This window comes from Leucoraja erinacea, chromosome 16 (genome assembly GCF_028641065.1).
Source record: "Leucoraja erinacea ecotype New England chromosome 16, Leri_hhj_1, whole genome shotgun sequence".
NCBI classification, from domain to species: domain Eukaryota; kingdom Metazoa; phylum Chordata; class Chondrichthyes; order Rajiformes; family Rajidae; genus Leucoraja; species Leucoraja erinaceus.
In genome coordinates this window covers 28099558-28121014 of record NC_073392.1, presented here as the reverse complement: position 1 = coordinate 28121014, position 21457 = coordinate 28099558, and the positions used below count along the sequence as shown (strand labels likewise).

General features: G+C 40.6%; 1 protein-coding gene across 1 annotated transcript in view; it reads left to right on the top strand.

Moving 5' to 3' along the window:
- The window catches only part of prkar2aa (protein kinase, cAMP-dependent, regulatory, type II, alpha A), a 192673-nt gene that overhangs the window by 116182 nt on the left and 55034 nt on the right, over positions 1-21457 (top strand). The window contains exons 9-10 of the mRNA XM_055648002.1: positions 6313-6368; positions 10822-10905. Of these exons, the coding sequence (XP_055503977.1) occupies positions 6313-6368; positions 10822-10905 (140 nt within the window). The remainder of the gene's footprint in view (positions 1-6312; positions 6369-10821; positions 10906-21457) is intronic.

The following is a 21457-nucleotide window of genomic DNA, read 5'->3' as shown; positions in this document are numbered from 1 at the left end:
ATCTGCTTTAATACTCTCTTCTTGTTGCACGTGCATGGCGTTCTTGTGCACATTGTTTATCCTGCTCACAGTGGGTGCCCAATCAGGATTGTTGACATCATTCCATGCTGCAGGCTTGTCTGTTATTAGATGATAAATAAATAAGTAGTTTGGGTGATTGTGCAGGCTTTAAACAAGAAACATTGAGAAATATATTTTGGCAAATAATAAAATGTCCTGATTTTGTCCAATTAACAGCTGACAATTATCCCATTCCTGGATAATGCAGCGAGCAAACGCGATAATTCACGATATTTTCGATCTTTATATCTCCACGGCAAATGTCCGCTAACCACTTCCGCTGTTTTTGCACCTTCAGCTCCCTCTTGAATTTACCTTAGTTTTTATCTTTCTTCTGGACTGTAAAGTTAGGTAGCTGTGCCTCACGGTCACCCCGACTGGCACAGTAATTTACAGCTCAAAAACTGGCCGTTTTCGCGGTTTTTAACGGGTGTGAAAGTGTGTGTTTTCAGCATCACTAACATGTACCGGAAGTGACGCTTGTACCCCAGTTAAATTTTGCGGTCACGTGGGTGAGGATCTACGCTCCAGTGACCTTTCGTGAAATCACCCTATTATTAGTTTTAAAGGCTTTATATAATTGTTTGTAGTAGTTTAAAAATTAACCTCTAAACCCGCGACCACTGGCAACCGGCAGGGTTTCATACAGCAGACAACAGAAGGTAGGCTGTTTATTTTGACATTAAAAAGGGCTTCTTAAGAATCCTTTATACAAAGTTTAAAGTTGCGAGTAGCTCATTTTGGGCCCATTATATCCCGCAGTATTTTTCTGGGCATTTGAGGGTACAAATCTAGTGCAATGTGAACGTTCTAAACCAGCGCGTTCACAGGAACCCATTAGAAAGCTGATTTAAATTTACTTTAATTTACAGCAATTGAACACTAAATTCCTTCCATTTGGCCTATAAATTAATGTAAATGAGATTTAAAAATCATGTTTTACAGGTGCACAACCTTTTATCCGAAAGCCTTGGGACCAGACACTTGTCGGATTTCGGACATTTTCGGATTTCAGAATGGAAGATTTTTAGCGTAGATTAGGTAGGTAGCGCGGGCGGCTTGAAAAGTCTGGAGCAGCTGCCTCCTCCCCGGAGACCGGGAGAATCATTGCATAAATGTTAGTCAGTTAGTTTGGAGGGATTTTATGTGTTGGTGGTGGTGGAGTCGGGGTGAAGGGGGAAACTTTAATTCTTAGTCCCCTACCTGGTCGGCGACTCCCAACCTCGCGGAGCTGGGGGCTCCGTCCGGCCGCGGGCGGCGCCGGTTGTAGCTCCGACCCCGGCAACTCTACCCCTGGCTGCGAGGCGCTCCAAATCCAGCGCCGCCCGCGGTCGGACGTCCCAGCTCCGGGAATGTCGGGAGTCGGCCGCGTCGCAGCGCTGGGATACCAGCGGGGAGCGGGCAATGCCTTACCGGGTCGCCGTGCGGCAAGCTCCGGAACGCTGTGGCCGCCGACACACAACATCGCGGAGCGTCGCTGGATTTGGAGCCGCGGAGCTGGGGGCTCCGTCCAGCCGCGGGCGGCGCCGGTTGGAGCTCCAACCCCGGCAACTCTACCCCTGGCTGCGCGGCTCCAAATCCAGCGACGCTCCGCGATGTTGTGTGTCGGCGGCCACAGCGCTCCGGAGCTTGCCGCACGGCGACCCGGTAAGGCGTTGCCCGCTCCCAGCGCTGCGACGCTGCCGACTCCCGACATTCGCGGAGCTGGGGCGTCCGGCCGCGGGCCGCGCTGGATTTGGAGCGCCTCGCAGCCAGGGGTAGAGTTGCCGGGGGTCGGAGCTACAACTGGCACCGCCCGCAGCCCCAACGGCCACAGCGCTGCGGAGCTTACTGCACGGCGACCCGGTAAGGCATTGACCGCTCCCCGCCTCTCCGACCAGGTAGGGGACTAAGAATTAAAGTTTACCCCTTCACCCCCCTTCACATAAAAGCCCTCCAAACTAACTGACTAACATTTAAGCAATGATTTACAGATGTTTAAGCGTCTCCCGGTCTCCAGGGAGGAGGCAGCCGCTACAGTAGTACAGACCTGGGTTGACCGTGGGTCGTTTTGGGTCAAGTTTGGCGCCAAACGCGAGCTTTGGTGCGCAGACGACATCTGGAAAAAATGGCCGGTTTTCGGAGCTTTTCGGTTTCTGGAACACCGGATAAAAGGTTGTGCACCTGTATTATGAATTATTTGTGAATATTATTTGGACACTTAGGCTATTTAAAAATGTTGATCATTTATTAAGAAATAGATAGATGTTTAGATCTAGTAATTGAAGTTTGAAATGAGCTCCAATTGGGTAACTAACTAATTATATGCTTTAATTTCAGGCCATCCAAGTAAGATTGATTTATATTTGTTTCCGAATGCTTCAATGTATGATAACTGAAAATTTCATTCAGTTCTCTTAATTTTTAAGAATGTTTAAGATGTCCACGATCACAGCTTTTTTGTTATGTCCATAGAAAATCAATGGGGAACAAGATGCTAATTTCCGAGTATGAAAATGGCCATACCTTTTAAATACTTGAGATATGAAAGTGAATTAGGTGTCAAATTAAACTTCTTTTTATGCTTTATCTGATGGGATAAATTGCAGACTTGATTTTTTAAATCTCAAAATTTTGTAACATTGCTATATCATGGTGTTCCACGTAACAAGCCTGACCAAAGCAACTTATCTGTTGAAATTCTTATAGGTATCTTAACATATTCTAACTTTAAGATTAAAATACCTACAAAATATAGATTTTCATCTGCTGTGTTGTAATATTCCAATATTTCCATATATAGGAGCTTTGGCAGCTCAGTACTTGTTGGTGGGAAGTCAGTGTCAATTACTGTGTGTGTAAAAAAAAAAGACCCAACATGTTTGAAGCAGTTTGGGTTATTGCTGTTTTGGATTTAAGTTTAATTCTCAGCTGATGTACAATTGTGACTAACTTTGTAAACGTTTTGCTTGCTGCTTCATAGTGATGCTTAGTTAAGCCATATCCAATTATGAGTTGTGTAAATCACTTGGTATTTGAGTAATGGAGAAACAAAGGAACTGCAGATACTGGTTTACATGAAAAGAGTAAGGCAAAGTGCCTTAACGAGTATCGACCTTGGTGATGAAGTGCTTTGAGAGGTTGATTATGGCGCACATTAACTCCTACATCAATAGGAACCTAGACTCACTACAATTTGCCTACCACCACAAAAGGGTCAACGGAGAATGTGATCTTGCTGTGTCTCCGCTCTGCACTGGACTACTTGGACAACAAAAACACGTACTGCTATTCAAAAACTGCAGCTCGGCATTCAACACCATTATAGCCTCCAGACTGGTTACCAGGCTCATTAAACCGTGCCTCTGTATATCCCTCTGCAAATAGATCCTTGGTTTCCTCATCAACAGACCACAATCTGTATGAATTGGTAGCACTTCCTCCTTGATAGCCATCAGCATAGGAACACCTCAAGGCTGCATGCTCAACCCCCTGCTCTATGCACTCTGTACTCATGACTATGCAGCCAGATACACCATGGCCTGCTTCAGCAATTTGAATGCATAGGAACAAAGAAGATTGCAAAATGTGGTGAACATTGCTCAGTCCATCACAGGTATAGATCTCCCCACCATCGAATGGATCTATAGGGGGATTGCACGTAAGGTCACCGGGTCATAGGGCTTGACGCACGGAGCTGCTCAATCCATCTGGAGGATATCGCAGCTTCCGGTATATGTTGTTAACACACGAAACGCGTACTTTCCTACCTGTTTAAAAACTGCCGAAATGGTCAATTTTTGCACTGTAAATAATTATGAAAATCGGGATAAGCGTGAGAGACATGTACCCAACTTCAAAATTCCAAAAGTGAAGCGAAATGAAGGTAAAGAGAAGCGAGAGCTGAAGGGACAACAACAGCGAAAGTACTTGGCGAACATTGGCCGTGCAGATATCGAAATAGAAAATATTGGAAATTTTCGTGTTTGCTCACTGTATTTCATCAACAGTAAGGCATTATTTGTGTTTTTTTCTTGATTCCTTTGGTTTCTAAAAAGTCTCAGAAGTGATAAAGGTGTGTAAAATTTTTTAATTGCCCATGGTTCTGAAGTGGGTTTTTACATGCAAAAACGTAACACTTCTGAAGCTAAATTTATCATTAAAAAAATCTACAGACTTACGAGTGGTGTGTGGAAAAGTAACTAGTCTTCTATCATTATGCTTTTGAGATGTATATTTTGGCAAATAATAAAATGTCCTGACAGCTTAAACACCCACTCCCTTTCAATAGGATATTGTCAATTTGTTGAGGTTGATTTTGTCTAATTAACAGCTAACAATTATGCCATTCCTTCGCTTGCATCTGAGTAAAATGTAATTCAAAACCCACGAATGGTTTGCGATTTTAAAAAATGATAAATTTTGCTTCAGAGGCGTTTTCTTTTTGTATGTAAAAACCCATGGGCGATTTAAAAATTTTACAGCCAGATTTATCACTTCTGAAACGTTTTAGATGCCAACGGAATCAAGAAAAAACACAAATAATGCCTTACTGTTGATGAAATGCAGTGAGCAAACGGCCAATATTCGTCAAGCACTTTGGGTGTTTTTGTCCCTTCAGCTCTCGCTTCTATCTACCGTCATTTCTCCTCACTTTTGGAATTCTGAAGTAGGATAAATGTCTCTCACGCTTACCCCAATTTTCATAATTATTTACAGTGCAAAAATTGACCCGCTACCTGCAGTTCATCGCATGTACTCCAGTTGGTGTAGCGTGGCAACAGCACGGGCCATGGGTCGTGACCCGACTGCCGTACAACCTCCCTATAGGAGTCGCTGCCTCAAAGGCAGCCATCATCATCAAAGTCCCACACCAACCTGGTTGCACTCATTTCACTCTGTCATCAGGAAGAAGATTTTGGAGCCTGAACACTAACGTCCAGGTTCAGGAGCAGCTTCTTCCCTGCAACCATCAGGCTATTAAACACTACATCTCCAAATAAACTCCAAACTACGTAGACTTTTGTCTTTGCACTATAATTCTTTGGGTTTTTATATATACTGAACATTTGTTTTGATAGAGTACTATGTTTTCATGCCTGTTGTGCTGCTGCAAGTAAGAATTCTGGGGACGTTTGACTATAATGTATTTACTGTCTGTTATACAGTATTTGTGTTATACAGTTAATATAATTCTGTAGAAGTACAGCAAGTAAATGGCAGATATAATTCATGTGTATGTTGAGATGTGCACAACTGAAAATTTAAGTAAAAATGTAATGTATCAACTACTAAGTAAATAAAAGAAACACAGTGCTGATCTTCTCTGAGGAAGGATCTCGACCCAAAACATTCCTTATCCACGTTCTCCTGGTTTCTACAAATTGTTATTTGAATGGTCTTGGGTAAACAGAGAAAAGATATCCAAACTTTCCACTGCATGTAGAAATAACTTGCATTCTTCACAGCTGATTGTTGGGAGGCTGAGAGATGCTGCCTGACCTACTGAGTTATTCCGGCACTTTGTTTCTAACAACTTGCATTATTTCATTGAGTAGGGCCTTTGAAGCAAAACTGTGACCATTCCCTTTATTTGTGCCTCATGATTTTGTCTACCTCCAAGGTTGCTCCTCAGCCTCCTACGTTTTGGGGAAATAGTCCCAGCTTATCCAGCCTCTCCTTATAGCCTTATAAGGTGAGAGCAGAAGGTTTAATGGAGTTGTGCAGGGCAATGTTTATTTACACAGAGTAGTGGGGTCCTGGAACACACCGCCACTGGTGATGGCCCTTGACTATTTAAATGCTGATAAATCCTATTCCTGAGAATCTTTGGCTGGTATCTGGAAAAAATGACACTTGTATCCCAACGACCTTTGGTGAATGCAAGTTTCCTGTCTTGAAATTGAAAGGACCAATGTTTTACTCTCAATAACTCACTTTGGAAATATTGATTGCTTTGCATAACTTTCAGTTTTTCTTTTTCTTTTGTGTCAAATGAGCTTTCCGTGTACTTTTTACAGTGTTGAAATTTATTTGCTGGACGCATAAATAATGATTTCAAAATAAAGTAATAAAGAGTGTGACGGAATCTTTAAAATAAGAACTGAAAAAAAATTAACTGAAACAACTTTGTTAATACTTAAATCTTTTTGTTTTGCTTTGATTACCAGTTAAATGGGAAAAAAATTATATAGCCCAGGGATAATTTTTCAATTAATGTTTGCTTATGAATTATGTTTCAATTGATTCATAGTTTGTTACATTCTATTACAGTTTGTGCAGAAGCATTCAACCCAGATGAAGATGATGACGAAGATATGGAACCCAGGGTAAGACCTTTAGCTGTGATGTCTGTTAATGTGGAATGAGTAAATGGCAATAGTTAGGTTACAAATATTAATTTTTATTCATATTGTCCCTTCTGAGACATTTGCAGAACTGTCAATGAAATAATGAATAGGATCATATTTGGTCAGTCTGTGCCTACTTATGATCAGGAGCTACTGGGGCAGTGTTGTGTTAGTCTTGTCCTGGGCTTCTTGCATCTGTTCAAAGGCATTTTATTGTATTGTCTACATAAGTACAGTGAACATTTTTTTTTATTTTTTTATTTTTATTTTTTGCATGATATTCGGTGACAATCCTACCATATATCAGTATTAGTCATATTAAGTATAAGAATGTAGGATAGTTGACCACTGTGTCAGTACACAAGTCACCACGTTTTAGGTGCCATCTTGTACCCTTCAAGTCCATTTACTTAAAAGTTTAAAAGTCTTAGTTTGGTCCAAGGCCTGTTGTCTTGGCGGCAACATTGGGTTGGAGTTGCAGGGGTCGGCCTGGCGAGACGGAGTGTCAATGTCCTCCAACGATGCTCGCGCACTTTGTGCTGCTGCAGGCTGCATCCATTCCGCTTGAAGCAGCACCCGATGTACTTGAGCCCCAGGCTGCTTCAGTGCCTTCAGCAAACCTGCCCGACGTCTCAACCACTCTGACAGCTCCTCGACATTGACCTGTCAGCGCACTGTCCTTTGCCTTCACTCAGCCTCCATGCCCCGACCCAAAGCGCTTCCGAGGCCCTCCAAGGGCACGGGAGTAAAGCCCCAAGCCCACTCAGTGACATTGTTATTTTCTGTCCGCTGCTGCCATCTAGGAGGGTTTCTCTATATCGAGGGCCAATTAATGCAAATGGAAAGCATTCTCGCTTAAAAACATTGAAGGGAAAAATGCTAAACAGTTTTGTTGAGAAATTGGAATTGGTTTCAGAGACCATTGACTTATGGGTAACTTTAATTTGTTGCTTTACAAGCTGAAAATAATTGCTACATTGAAAACATGATTACCAACGGGACCCACCACTTCAGTTCAAGACAAAGTTCTTTTTGCTGGATGTCTTGACAGACTTAAAAGATCTGGGCTTAATTATCACAATTTGTGGCGAATAATTTCAGTGAACTAGGCAAACAGCGTGCTAATTTTTAATTAATTACTGTGTGCAATTCTGTAAGTACCATTAGCTTGATTGATTGCTATTGCTGGAGGGGAGTCGTGCATGCGAGGTGTGGTTGAAGCGATTAATTCAGCATTATGTTCTTATTTTTGTTTTAAAAGTCACGTGAAAATGTTTTAATTAGATAAATTGAGCTGCTCCCCTGAGATTTTGATATAGATTATTTAATTATCCTAGAAGCCTACAATTCCTTAAGAGTACGACCTTTACAAAACAAATGGGAAAAAATATCGAGCAGGGATTTATATCCTGATTTTAGTTTTCTGCTTTATATCTGCATTTTATACATTTATTGGAGAATACATTGTTTGGCATATATTCTGTTAAAGCTCTGAATGTGAATTAAGCACTGGAGATTAATGCTTTAAATTTGCTCCCACTCGTAGTTATTAACATGAATAATTATTGCTGCTCTAGGGATAGATGGAGGAGGATGTAATTGATTAGTGGACACATTGGTGAGCTAGTTCCAATTATTGTTCTTCAGATTAGACTTCCTGCTGTGGTTTTTGTAGCTCAATTCTTTTTTTCATCTGAGAACTTCCCAGTAATGCAGCAGGGTGGATATAAAAGATGTATGTAATAACACAAAGGTCAGGTTATACAATGTGGAAACAGACCATCCGCGCCGATCAGCGGCCACCACACACCAACATTATCCCACACACACTAGCGACAATTTACAATTACACCAACCAATTAATCTGCAAAACTGTACATCTTTGGGATATGGGAGGAAACTGAAGACCCTGGAGAAAACCCATGCAGGCCATGGGGAGAACGAACAAACTCTGTGCAGTCAGCATCCTTAGTCGGAATCAAATCCGTGCCTCGAACTGCAAGACAGCAACTCTACCGCTGTGCCAACGAATGATGCTTACATTTGGAAACTTCTGTGGACGTAAAAGACATTAGGATATGGACATGGATAGGTACGGTTTAGAAGGATATAGGCTGGATGTGGGCAGGTGGGACCAGATATCTTAGTTGGCATGGACAGGTTGGGCGAAGGGCCTGCTTCCGGTCGGCATAACTATGATTTTGTGACTGACAAGGGAATGTTTTCTAGAGACAACTTTAGACTTCAGTGGTAGCTTAGCCAGCACTAGTTGAAGAAAGTTATAAAATAATATCAAAATTAAGTTTTATATTTATTTAAGAAAACTTTGATCAGACTACTTGACAACTGTAGGACTTGGAATCATACTTATCTCATCGATACATATTTCAAGCGTTTTTAACTGTTGTGATGTATCTAATTTACTATACGGATGCTGGGAGCTTGGTCATTCTAATATGATTTATATGAGGTCAAATTCAGATTAACGAGAGGTGTTACATTTTGGAAGTCAAACCAAAGCAGGACCTTCTCAGTGAGCAGTAGGACCCCGTGGAGTGTTGTACAGCTGAATGATCCAGAAATGCAGTGCCTGAAATCGGTGACAAAGGTGGATATGTTAACCTTTGAAGAAGGCTATTGGCACATTGGCCATCATCAGTCAAGGAGCTGAGTTTTGAAGTTAAGATGGTTAGTTGTACAAGACCATTGGTGAGAAACCACGGAGTATTGTTCAGTTTTGGTCACCCTGTATTAGGAAAGAAGTCATTAAGCTGGAAAGAGTGCAAAGAAAATGTACAAGGACGTTGCTAGGAATTGAGGGCCTTTGCTACAGTAAGAGGATGGGAAGGTTATAATTTATTTCCTTGGAACGAAGGAGGCTGAGGAATGGTGTTATAAAATCATGAGGGGAATAGATGGAGTAAATGTTCAGAAGTGTTTGGCCCATGATAAGGGAATCTAGAAGTCGAAGGTTTGAGGAGAGAGGGCGGAGATTTAATGGGGAGCTGAGGGACATTTTTCACACTTTAGTATAGTGGGCTTATGAAATATGCTGCCAAATAATGTCGTTGCGGCAGGTACCATGACATTTAAAAGACAATTGAACAGGTACATAAGTTGGAAAGGTTGGGAGGAATACGGGCTAAGTACAGGCAAATGAGATTGGAATGGATGGGGCATTTTGGTTGGCAGGGACGAGTTGGGCCAAAGCGTCTGTTTTTCTGCTGTATATATTACTACATTTTTTATGCCCTATTCACAAAACGATATCTACTTTCCAGGAAGGAAATTTCTCACGTCAGAAATATTGAAATGTAAAATTTATGGACTGTTTTTTTTTTTACAAAATATACCAGAAAGAAGTATGAAAAAGGGTTCTGAACCAAAACACCTGGAGGGCAAATACAAAATATTGCGTGTATGAAAGGGACAATAAAATTTGCTTCTACTTTTTATTCCTACGTTTTGCACAATTCCGTCCACTCTTGAAATAAACTTGGCCCAATCACAATTGATTCCTAGCCTGTTCAATGGTCACATAAATACTGAAATCAAAAATATTTATAAAGTTTCTGCCAAGGAAGCGCAGATGTATAGTTTAAATTGGTGTCATGGTCGGCACAGACACTGTGGGTGGAAGGGATGTTTGTGTGCTGCACTGTTCTGTGTTTGTCTCAGCACTAGTACTGCAAAAACAATTTTTATTTTTTGCTTAAGTGATATTTATTTCCATCTAATTACAGAAACTGAATGACTAAATCCAGATTTATACTGTATTTTTACCAGCAATAAAAATCACGAACCCTAAAAACACTGAATAAAGTAATTGATATTAAACTGCACATAGGAAAGATGATGCCAAACTGGACAGGGTGCAGTGAAGATTTACAAGAACGTTACCAGGACCAGAGGGCCTGGGCAACAGGGAGAGGTTGAACAGGCTCAAACTTTATTCCTTGGAGTGCAGGAGGATGAGGGGTGATCACAGGAGGCGCACAAAATCATGAGAAGAATAGATTGGGTAAAGGCAGAGTCTTTTGCTCAGAGTTGGGGAATCAAGAACCAGAGGACATAGGTTTAAGGTGAACAGGGGAAAGATTTAATTTGGAGCATGAGGGGGTAACACAAAGGGTGAAGGGTTAATGGAACGAGATGCCAGAGGAGTAGTTGAGGCAGGTACTATCGAAACGTTTAAGAAACATTTAAACAGGTATATGGATAGAATAGGTTTAGAGGGATATGGGCCAAGCATGGGCAGGTGGGACATGTAGATTGAGCATAAAAGTCAATGTTGGCAAGTTGGACCACTTGGCTTGTTTCTATGCTCTGACTCTATTAAACTGCTTTCTGGGATGTCCTCCGGCTACTTTTGCATGTGCGCCACTAAATTTAATTTGTTATTCACCTAAAAGCATTATTTATCCTATTCCAGGTGGTTTATCCAAAGTCAGATGATCAGCGAAATAGATTACAGGAAGCCTGTAAGGACATTATTCTGTTCAAAAATCTTGACCAGGTAAGATGATCATAATGTATTGTGGCTTGCTCTGGGCAATAGTTCAAGCTGTGCATAATTGTAAACTATTTATCCAATTGAAATTTGGAATGCATTTGGGATATTTTGCACATGACATTACTTCTTGGGTTAGCTGACTGTCATATGCAGATCATGAGCTACGGCACCAGAGCTTGAATTGGTACTTGGCAACTGAGGCATCCAGCTCTGTGACCCACATGTCCCTTCCCATGGCCATGGTTTTCACGGAAAAAGAACCAAACGTTGTCATGATTTAATTTTGCTTCAAATACATTTTAAAGATGTTGTATGGAAAATTGTTAAGTTCTTTGAAGATTATTGCAATATTAAGGAAATAACATTAAATTAAAATCTGAAGGAAAGTTGACAGGGCCGAAGGGCCTGTTTCGAAGTTGTATAACATGCAGATACAGCAAGCATTAAGGTAAGCTAAGTTAATTTTAGCTTTAATTGCAGGAGAATTTCGTAAAAACTAGACCGTGGGACCCATTGGGCCCCACCCCCCCAACACAATAATCCACCACTCACCCGCAACCTGTTCCCCTAACAGAATATTTCACCACTCACGCATAGCCTCCACGGGAGGCCTGGTCCCCCAACACAACCCATCAGCGCTCCCTGGCGCCAATCAATCCTGGGTCATGTCCCCTTGTTTGAATCTTCCCTACTCTCAGTGGGAAAAGCTTTTCCACGTCAATCTCACCAATACCCCCAGAATCCAATAGCATTTTGTATTTTCAGCATCCAGTTATCCAGTCCAATTTGTTCCCAATGAGTTTGTTAACTTGTTTTCTCCGCACAAAATAATTTGACCCAATAATTTGGCTTAAATCTATTCCAAGTTTGATATAGTGCTGTCCCTGCAGCTAAACATTGCAAATGTGCATCGCGTAGGTTAAATTCATGCCTGAAGCAGGTAATTTAGTTGAAACTTTCATCCTATACTGTCTTTTGATGAGACATGCTACAAATATCAGGATTCAACATTGAATTTAACAGTTTCCATTTTGTTTCATAACAAGCCAGTTCTGACAAAAATCACCAACCTTCTTTTTCTCCCTACATATATATATATATATTTTTTTAATTTCAGATTTCCAGCAAATGCTCTGTTTTGTGTATCTCAGGTTTATGCTGTATTTTTGCTCTTGATCATCTTCTGTTTAAATGTTTGTCAGCCTGATTTGACTCAACTAACAAATCTTCACAGCACTCTCTGAACTGGCATCACCATTACACGTTGTTCAATTTCACAGATATTGCATATGTTCTCGCCATCAAGAAAAGTCTCTAATAATTATCTTGAAAGCAAATTAAGGTAAATATTAGAATAGAATTTTAACTTCCATTTTGTGATATAAACATTTCTCTGAAACCCACGGTGAACTCTAAAAATCACTTTAACAGTTTTCACCGTCTCTCTCTGAGCTTCTGCCGGCCAATTGTGCTTTTATAGCAGTGGGGTAAAAACCGTAGTCTATTTGTCCTTGTCCTTGTGGATCTGATTATTTACATGTTTGTGTTTTTAACTTATTTAATTTTCAATGTAATTCATTTGTTCTTTTCAGAAGCTGTTTTAACTGTGTGTTCATTTACCATTTTGTCAAATTGTCTACGGCTTAACCTTTGGATGGCCTTATCAGACTGCATTGTCGTCACTTTAAACTAAACCGTAATAGTTATAGATGAAGGGCAATGGTAATCCTATTATTGTAAGCCTCCTTAATTACTTTTGAAGCTATGGCATTTCTCTTGTTCAGTACAGGACTAGGTGTTCAAGGATAGAAAAGTTGACTGTAAGAGCTAATAATTATCTTGCACAGAGAGCAAATTAAGCTGTGTAAAACTAATACAATGTGATGTGAAGGACCAGTTTTTCACACTTTCATGGTGTGAGTGCGAGGCCGGTAGTCGTTGAGGCTACTCAGGTGGAGGATTTCAGACATGATGGGCCAGAGACTGGTGACTTTGCGCATTTCTGACAAAACCAAATTGACCCGCAGGCTCAACCATGTGCTGTGATGTGGCCACTTTTGGCTGGTTCAGTTTGATGAGCTGTATAAAAGCCCTATCGCCATGGTTTGTGCAGTGAACTTATTGTAATTTGCTGACACATTCATAATTGTGACAGCTTGAGCAAAACCTCAAACCTTGTAAGCACTGTTGAATTATTTCTGCCATTTACCTCTTTAAGCAGATTATTTTACCGGTAAAATGTAGACACAAAATGCTGGAAACACTCAGCAGGTCAGTAGGTGAAGTTGTGAAAAATGCAGTTAACTTTACAGATGAACGACCTTTCAACAGAACTTGCCAGTTCTAATACAAACAGAAAGGTCTGGCTATTTGAAATTGTTTATATCGTTGGTGTGAGATCCAGATTTAGAATAGGATTCAGATGAGTTTGTCACATACATCAGGGTGCAATGAGATTCCTTGTTTACACGGTCGGTAAACAGTTTACGTAGAGTAATAAAAAAAAAATACATCAATAGATACGATAAGTGCAAATCAATGTGAAAAATCAGAGTAGTGCATAAGAATATTAAAGTACAATAACGGAATAACCAAATGAGGTAGAGATCAGAGCAAGAGGCATGTGGCAGCACTTCTGGGAAGGGAATGTAAATGAGGTGATTGGTTCAGGAGTCAGATAGCAGTGGGGAAGAAACAGTTCTTAATTCGGAGTATGTGAACTTTCAAGCTCAAATCTTCGCCCAGAAGATAATATGGAGTAAAGGAATGGCTAGGGTGACTTCTGTCATTAAGATAGATGGGGATGTGGAGATGTGTTGAGGTGGTTTTGTTTGCCTGTTCAAAATAGGCATAAAATGCCTTGTACTTTAAGATTCTCGCACTGAGCCTTTCCTCTGCTTGACTAACTAACTACAGTCTTGTCAGTTAGCAGGATTAACTAAGATATGTAAACTGTCAAGGCCCAGCATGCATCTTGAATCGTGCAAGCACGTTACATAGATACATAGAAAATAGGTACAGGAGTAGACCATTCGGCCCTTCGAGCCAACACCGCCATTCAATGTGATCATGGCTGATCATCCACAATCAGAACCCCGTTCCTGCCTTCTCCCCATATCCCTTGATTCCGCTAGCCCTAAGAGTTTTGAGAAAGCCTGAATAATTGTTTTATAGAATCTGGACCAGAAGGAGTTCTGACAAATGTCAATTTCCACAAAGCTTCTTCCAATGAGTTTGTGCTTGCTGTCATGATTCAGTGGTTACATGCTGTGCTCATCTTCCTGATGCCAATGTCATTTTGTGTCATTTTTGCAGAGGGAAAATGTTTCTGTTTTATGAAGGAGGATTAAGCATGAAGACAGCTTTGGCATTGGGATATGGGTGAGGTAGAGTGCTAGATCAGCAATGAGTTAAATCGCAGAAAGCAGTGTGGGTACAAAGGGGTCACTTCTAGATCAGTCAGGTGTAAGTGGTCAAATGGTGACCTGAAGGACAATTGAGTGTAAAATTGCCAAATTTGTCCATGACAGAGGGCTAGGAAAGCAGGTTGCATGGGGAAGCCAAAGAGTCCGCAAAGGGATATAAATTTTAAGATATTGAATATTAAGAGATTCATGAATTATGAGGTTAGTGCAAAAGTACAAGAGCAGGAAAGGTACCAGATCTGAGTCAAATGATTTGCTGTGATTTTGTTGAATGGTGGAATATGCAGCTGTGCTGAATGGTCTGCTGCTAATTCTTAATTTATTTGATCTTGAATTTAAAGGTTGCTTCTTTCTTCAGAAATTGTGGGGATCAGGCATGGGAAAATTAGTGAAGGTCAGAGGCACAGAAGTACCCGACCATATGTGTGGACTCAGATAGTCTTTCATGAATCATTGTTGCCAAGTGAGGTTGGCGATGTTGTTAACAAGCTATGAGATTATAATAGTTTTATTTCTGAAATTAAACAAAACGTGTCAGCAAAACTATTGAAAACAATTAGAAATTCTGTGAAGTAAACCATATGTAAGTTTACAACAATCTCCTTTTCACTCTGTTTCCAGGATTATCTTGGTTTTTTTCTCATGCAAGAGCCTGCCATTGCCTTAAGTGTCAAACGTCCACAGATTAATTCAGTGTAATCATACAAAGTATTGGAAACACAGTTGGTAGGACTAAATGTTTGTCAGTTGGTTTCAGCTGCGTGGAAGAGAAGAATATTGTATTGTTTCCTCAGCGGAGAAATAAGATTTCTGCTATGAATTGACTAGAAATTTCGCAGGAGTTAGTAAAGGGCCTGTCCCACTTGCGTGTCCTTGGCACGCAAATTACGCGACCTCGTGGTTGCGTTGAGGCGCACGGGCATCGTATGGCCGCGCAGGTCTGGTCCCACTGAGAAACGCGGAGGGGTATGTAGTTGTGCACCACATCGCGCGGCGCTCGGAAAATTTTGTAGCAAAGAAAATCTTTGCACGCCAACGGCCTGTCGCAGAACTGACGGCCAACGTGGGACAGGCCCAAGACCCTGGCGCGACGCAACGTCTCGCCTTCAACAGCAGCAGCAGCCGAGCTCGGCCTGGGGCTCAGGGTCGTTGTGGTCCGGATCCGCCCCCACTTCTACTCCCAGAGCGGGGCCAAGAAAAATGAGGATGGACACAAAATGCTGGAGTAACTCAGCGGGACCGGCAGCATCTCTGGAGAGAAGCAATGGGTGATGTTTTGGGTCGAGACCTTTCTTTTCAGACTGAAGAAGAGTCTCGACCCGAAACGTCACCCATTCCTTCTCTCCAGAGATGCTGCTGGTCCCGCTGAGTTACTCCAGCTTTGTGTCCATCTTCAAATGACGTCACACACTCCAGACGGCTGTGCGTACGCATGAAATCGCGCGGGACCGTCGCGGCTCAACGCGACCACGAGGTTGCGTAATTTGTGTGCCAAGGACACGCAAGTGGGACCGGCCCTTAAGATAACTGAATGTTGGTCAACACATGAAAGATTAACATAATTACACTGTATTCATGGAAGATGCTGGTGTCATGCATTATTGAGACTATTTATGCAAGCTAATTGTTTCAGTTAGTTATTGCAGTTAGCAACTAGAAGAAAAGGTTAATTTTATGTAGAATCTCACATCGTATCCTTTTAATTATTGATTTATCTAACTTCAAATAACCCTTGCATTCGATCCCTTCCCCCACCCAAGTCGTACCAGATTCAGTCGTCTTGTAGAGTCTCATTGTCTGTACTCGTTCTCACCTGGCACACACCTAACAATCGCATGTTTCCTTGCGTATCCGTCAGTCATTTGTTCTATATCTCTCCATCATTGTCTATATCCCTCGTTTCCCTTTCCCCTTACTCTTGGTCTGAAGAAGGGTGTATTCCCGAAATGTCACGTATTCCTTTTCTCCAGAGATGCCATCTGACCCGATAAGTTAATCCAGCTTTTTGTGCCTATTTTCGGTTTAAACCACCATCTGCAGTTCCTTCCTACACTTTTAATTTATTTTTCCTTTATTTCCACGTGCCTTTACTTTTATTAATGAAAATTGATTCCTGAATTCCTGGTCATTATGTCGACCCAAAATGTCACCTATTCCTTTTCTCCAGAGATGCTACCTGACCCTCTGAATTACTCCAGCAGTTGGTGTCTATCTTCCTGGTAATTATCTTGGTTTAAATATGAGGAATTGAAGTGCTGTAGGCAGCAAATCAGATTTAAGCAAAGAGCTAAATGACAAAGCTTTCTCTTTGATCCTCGGGTGCTTTCTTTGTCTTTCATCGGTTGCTTTATAAAACACATTTATATTTTCATCTCTGCACCATTTTAGAAAACATACCGAGCCCTCTTTCCCCACCGCTAAACCTTTTTCTCATGATTTTCAGGAAATGTTCACTGTTAATGATGGCACATCACCTGTGCTTGCTTGCATCAGGGTAAATAACTTGAAATGTCAACACAACATGAATTGCATGTTTCCATCTGAATGTCCAGTATTGGATTAGAATTAGGAAAAAATAAGATGACAGAGTTAGCAATAAAAACACGATCTATAAGAATTGTGCATGGTTCTTGAATTTTCCATTTTAACACGTGACTGGGGGCTAGTTGATTGGCCATCCCTGCACTTTGCTATGGGTGGGTAATTTGTTACTGTAAGTGTTGTCTAGATAAATGTATGAATAAAATCAGATTTGTTCTCATTGTTTTGTGTGGTTGGAAAAGGTAACCTTCCAAACAGGTTTTATGGAAATTGGAAATTTACCAAAGCCAAATTAGACATGCAGCTTTTAAACAGTTCTTGTGACTGTTCAGTATACTTGTAACCATCAGAAATGTAACACAATTCATCCTTTGTATGAAATGTGTTGTTCTGTTACCAAGCTGCACGTGGAAAATTATGACCGAGTGCTCAAAGTTATCTTCCTTTTTTTCCAAGGAACTGTAGGACTTGTTAAATCAATGGGAGCTTTTTTGTCATTGTTTAAATTCAACTATCAAGTGACATTTTGAAATCAGCAAATATTAGCGACATCCCAACATTTTCAATGTTAGAGTATGCAATGAAATCTTCCAAACTATCCTACTTAAATTTTCCATTATTTGAAGAATTTTTCTGTTTTTTCCACTTGGTGTGCTGTGATGAACATTAAACAGTTGAGCTGTTCGCTCTTCAGTTTTTAACTTTGTTCTTCAGAAATAACCCGAGAGATCATACAAACTTTGTACAGATGGCACCCTTAGTCAGGATCGAACCTGGCGCTCTGGCGATGTAAGGCGCTACTGTGCTGCCATAGGGTTTCTAAATTCAGTAAAGGAAGATCAAGACATTGGTTAGAATAGGGAAAGTGGAAAATGGGAGTAAGCTGGGGAGAAACTCAAAAACAGACAGGGCAAGGGGATAGATTGGCAAGATTTTTTGGCTCCCTTCGAGTTTGATGCCGGAGAAATTACATTGGAGAATAAGTCAATGTCACGAAAACATTTGGCAAATAGTGGGAATTGACAGGTCTGGAGCAGAAATAAATTATTGTTTGAAACAAAGAATTAGACATTAACATAACTGGTGACCCACACCCCAAGGTTTTGAAAGAGGTGGTAATGGAAGCAGCAACATGGCTTGTTGCCATCCAAAATTCAGATGTTGGAACTGTTGCTCAAGTTCTGGCATCTGGAGTTTCTTGTCTCCATGAAATTTCCATCACCTGATAAACTATCTTTAATGAATCTACTCAAAACTGTTTCTTGTCATATCAGTGTCTGATGCATGCCGGTTAGTAAACTCTTTTTTCACCACTGTTATGCATTTTTGGAATAGGGTCTTAAGTGCGATGGGAGCAAATCATTTGTTTAGCTTCTGGAGCCGACTCTGCCATTCATGTGGATCATGGCTGATCTGACAATTTTAAGGTAGACAAAAATGCTGGAGAAACTCAGCGGGTGAGGCAGCATCTATGGAGCGAAGGAAATGGGCAACGTTTTGGGTCGAAACCCTTCTTCAGACTAACAATTTTATGTTCACTATTTTGTTCTTTCCCCAAAACGTTAATTATTTTCAGTATACGGAAGGACTCTGCCTTGTTCAGCCTTTGTGGCAAGAATTTCCAAAAACACTTCCTCTATAGAGCCATTAAGACCCCAAGTAGAGATGAGCATTATTTACTGTTGGTGTTCCAGTTTGGAAAACACTGTGTGAAACGGTGGTGACAGTATTTGCACAAGGATAGTGGATGTAGAAAACTTGCAGGCTCCGATGTTAAAGGCTCTGCTGCTTCCAGATGATGTCCAACCCAGGCGACTATTTATGTGCTAGTCACAAAAGCAGAACTCTAATCGCACATTGTAATCGCTCCACTCTTTTAAATCGCTACTCCAACAGCAACATTTCTTACTTTAACTATGATCTTCTTAAACTCCTCTCAGATCTGTCACCATCCTACCAGAACTAGAGAGCAGTCCTGAACTACCATCTACCTCATTGGTGACCCTCGACTATCTTTGATCGGACTTTGCTGGCTTTATCTTACACTAAAAGTTATTCTCTTATCGTGTATCTATATACTGTGAATGGCGTGATTATAATCATGTGTTGTCTTTCCACCGACTTGTTAGCAAGCAATAAAAACTTTTCACTGTACCTTGGTACATGTGATAATAAACTAAACTCAACTGAAAAGTCTGTGGGACTCTGAAAGAGCTGGCGTGCACATATTGAACTGATTGCATTCATATGCTCTGTCTCTGTATTCTCTGTTTTTCTTAATCAGTATTCTATTTTATTGCACTTTGTAACAATCAGTGATGTCAGATATTCAATTACCAATTTGCAATTTTAAAAAGGGCTTGTAAAAATGGTATAATTAACATGACTCACTTCATGGAATGTTGTGCCAAAAATGCCGTTGAAAAGTCTAAGGTTACAATCAAATCACAAAGAATTTGATTGTGTAGGAAGGAACTGCAGATACTGGTTTAAACTGAAGTTGGACACAAAACGCTGGAGTAACACAGCGGGTCAAACAGCATCTCTGGAGAAAAGGAATAGGTGACATTTTGGGTTGAGACCCGCCTTCAGACTGGAGAAGGATCTGAAGGGTCTCGACCTGAAACGTCACCTACTCCTTTTCTCTCGAGATGCTGCTGACCCGCTGAGTTACTGCAGCTTTTTGTGTGTATCTTCAGGAAATTGATTGTGCTCTTTTGTGAGGTGACAGAAATCCTACTGCCTTTAGTATGAAAACCCTTGCATCTCAATGATACAGGGTCTCCCCAGGTTGCAAATGACCTGATTTACAAAAATCTGTTTAAAAAAAAAAAAAAAAAAAAAACATTTTTAAAGCACAATAAAGCTCATAATACTGTCTTTGATGGAGACACTTGCACAAAGTATTTGAGGAGATATTTGAAGTGTTTCTTTCAGTGAGCAATTGTAGCGTAACTGTCCTTGAAAAGCTTCTCTCCATTCTAGGCTGAGCAGATTGGGTACTTGTACATGTGAAGAATCTTAGCAAAAGATTGTGGTAGATGGGAAGGCTGCAAATCTTTCAGGAACCAGGAGTGAAAGACTGACAATCTAACCAGGAAGTAGAAAGTTGATTTTGATAGTGAGCCGGTAAGTAAAATCAAACAAGACCTTTGCATGTATAAAAAGGGCGAGAGTGGCTAGGTAAATGTGAGATCTGTGGAGGGAGAGACTGGCGGAGGAGTAACAGGAAAAAATAACTGATAACTTATTTAAATTGATATTTGTCATCAGCCTTCACATTGAGGGATATTGTACATATTGCACGGATAATAGATGTGCTAGCTTTGAATAGAATAGAAGAATTTGTAACCATCCTTATCACAAGATTGTTGGAAAAACAAAGGGATTAAAGGCTGTCAAGTCACCAGGATCCCGTGGCCTGCATACAACCATTTTAAAGGAAGTGACTGCAGAGAAGGGAGAAGTGATTGATCTTTTTCAAAACCAGCCAAGATCTAAGAGGATACTGATATATATAGTATGCTGCAAATTTGACTTGATTCTAATCAAAGATGTTCGAGAATGGAGGGAGTCAAATAACATCTGAAATCTAAAATCAAGGATGAGATAACCATTCATAGAAAATGCTAAATGCAATAAAAACAAGTCATTGCGGTATTAAGGAAGAAATTTGATTAATTAAATCGAATCAATGTAACAGAGTCCAATAAATCTGGTGTATTTTGATTTCCAGAAGCTTTGGAGAAGGTACCATGTATAAAAGACTGGCAAACGGGATAGGTGCTCATTGTACAGGGGGAAGTATTTTTACTTGAATTGAAGATTGTTTATCACATAGATGGCAGTGAGTCAGAATAAATGGACCTTTTACAGACTGGAAAGGCTAAACTCATGAAATGCTGCAAGAATCAGGCCACGTCCTCTATTATTTTCTGTCTATATTAATCACTTGGAAGAGGGAGCAGAGTGTAACTTATCCAAGCTTGCTGATAATATAAAAAATAATGGGAGAGCATGCTGTGATGAGAATATGTGGACTGCAATAAGATACAGATTGAGTGGGTGAAAACTGGAAGTGAACTGTAACGGAGGGAAATGCTGAGATCATGTACTTGGTTAGTTTTGAACCACTTTTTCCATCTCTGCTGCCACATCCTTTAAAATGGTTGGATGCAGGCTGCTGGGTCCTTGGGACTTGTTTGCCTTTCATCCCATTGTTTTCCAATAAGCGGAATCAAAAGGTACTTATCTAAATAGTGAGACTGCAAATGAGTGGACTACAGAGGGGTCAAGGCGCTCTTGTATGTCAAGCACAAAGTTAATAAACAGGTGGAACAAATAATTAAGAAATCAATCTTCATTACCAAAGTTTGAAATTTAAAAAATAGAGAAGCGTTGTTTCAATTGTGAGGGGGTGTTAGTGAGGTTGCATCTGGTTCGCCAAGATTTAATTTTCATTCCCTAATTTAGGAAAGTATATATTCGCATTGGAGGTCCACATGTGTTTCAGTGGGCTCATTCCTTGGATGAGAGTTTTATTCTATCATGAATAGCTCAAAGTTGATCTGTAGAGTTTAGAAGAAGGG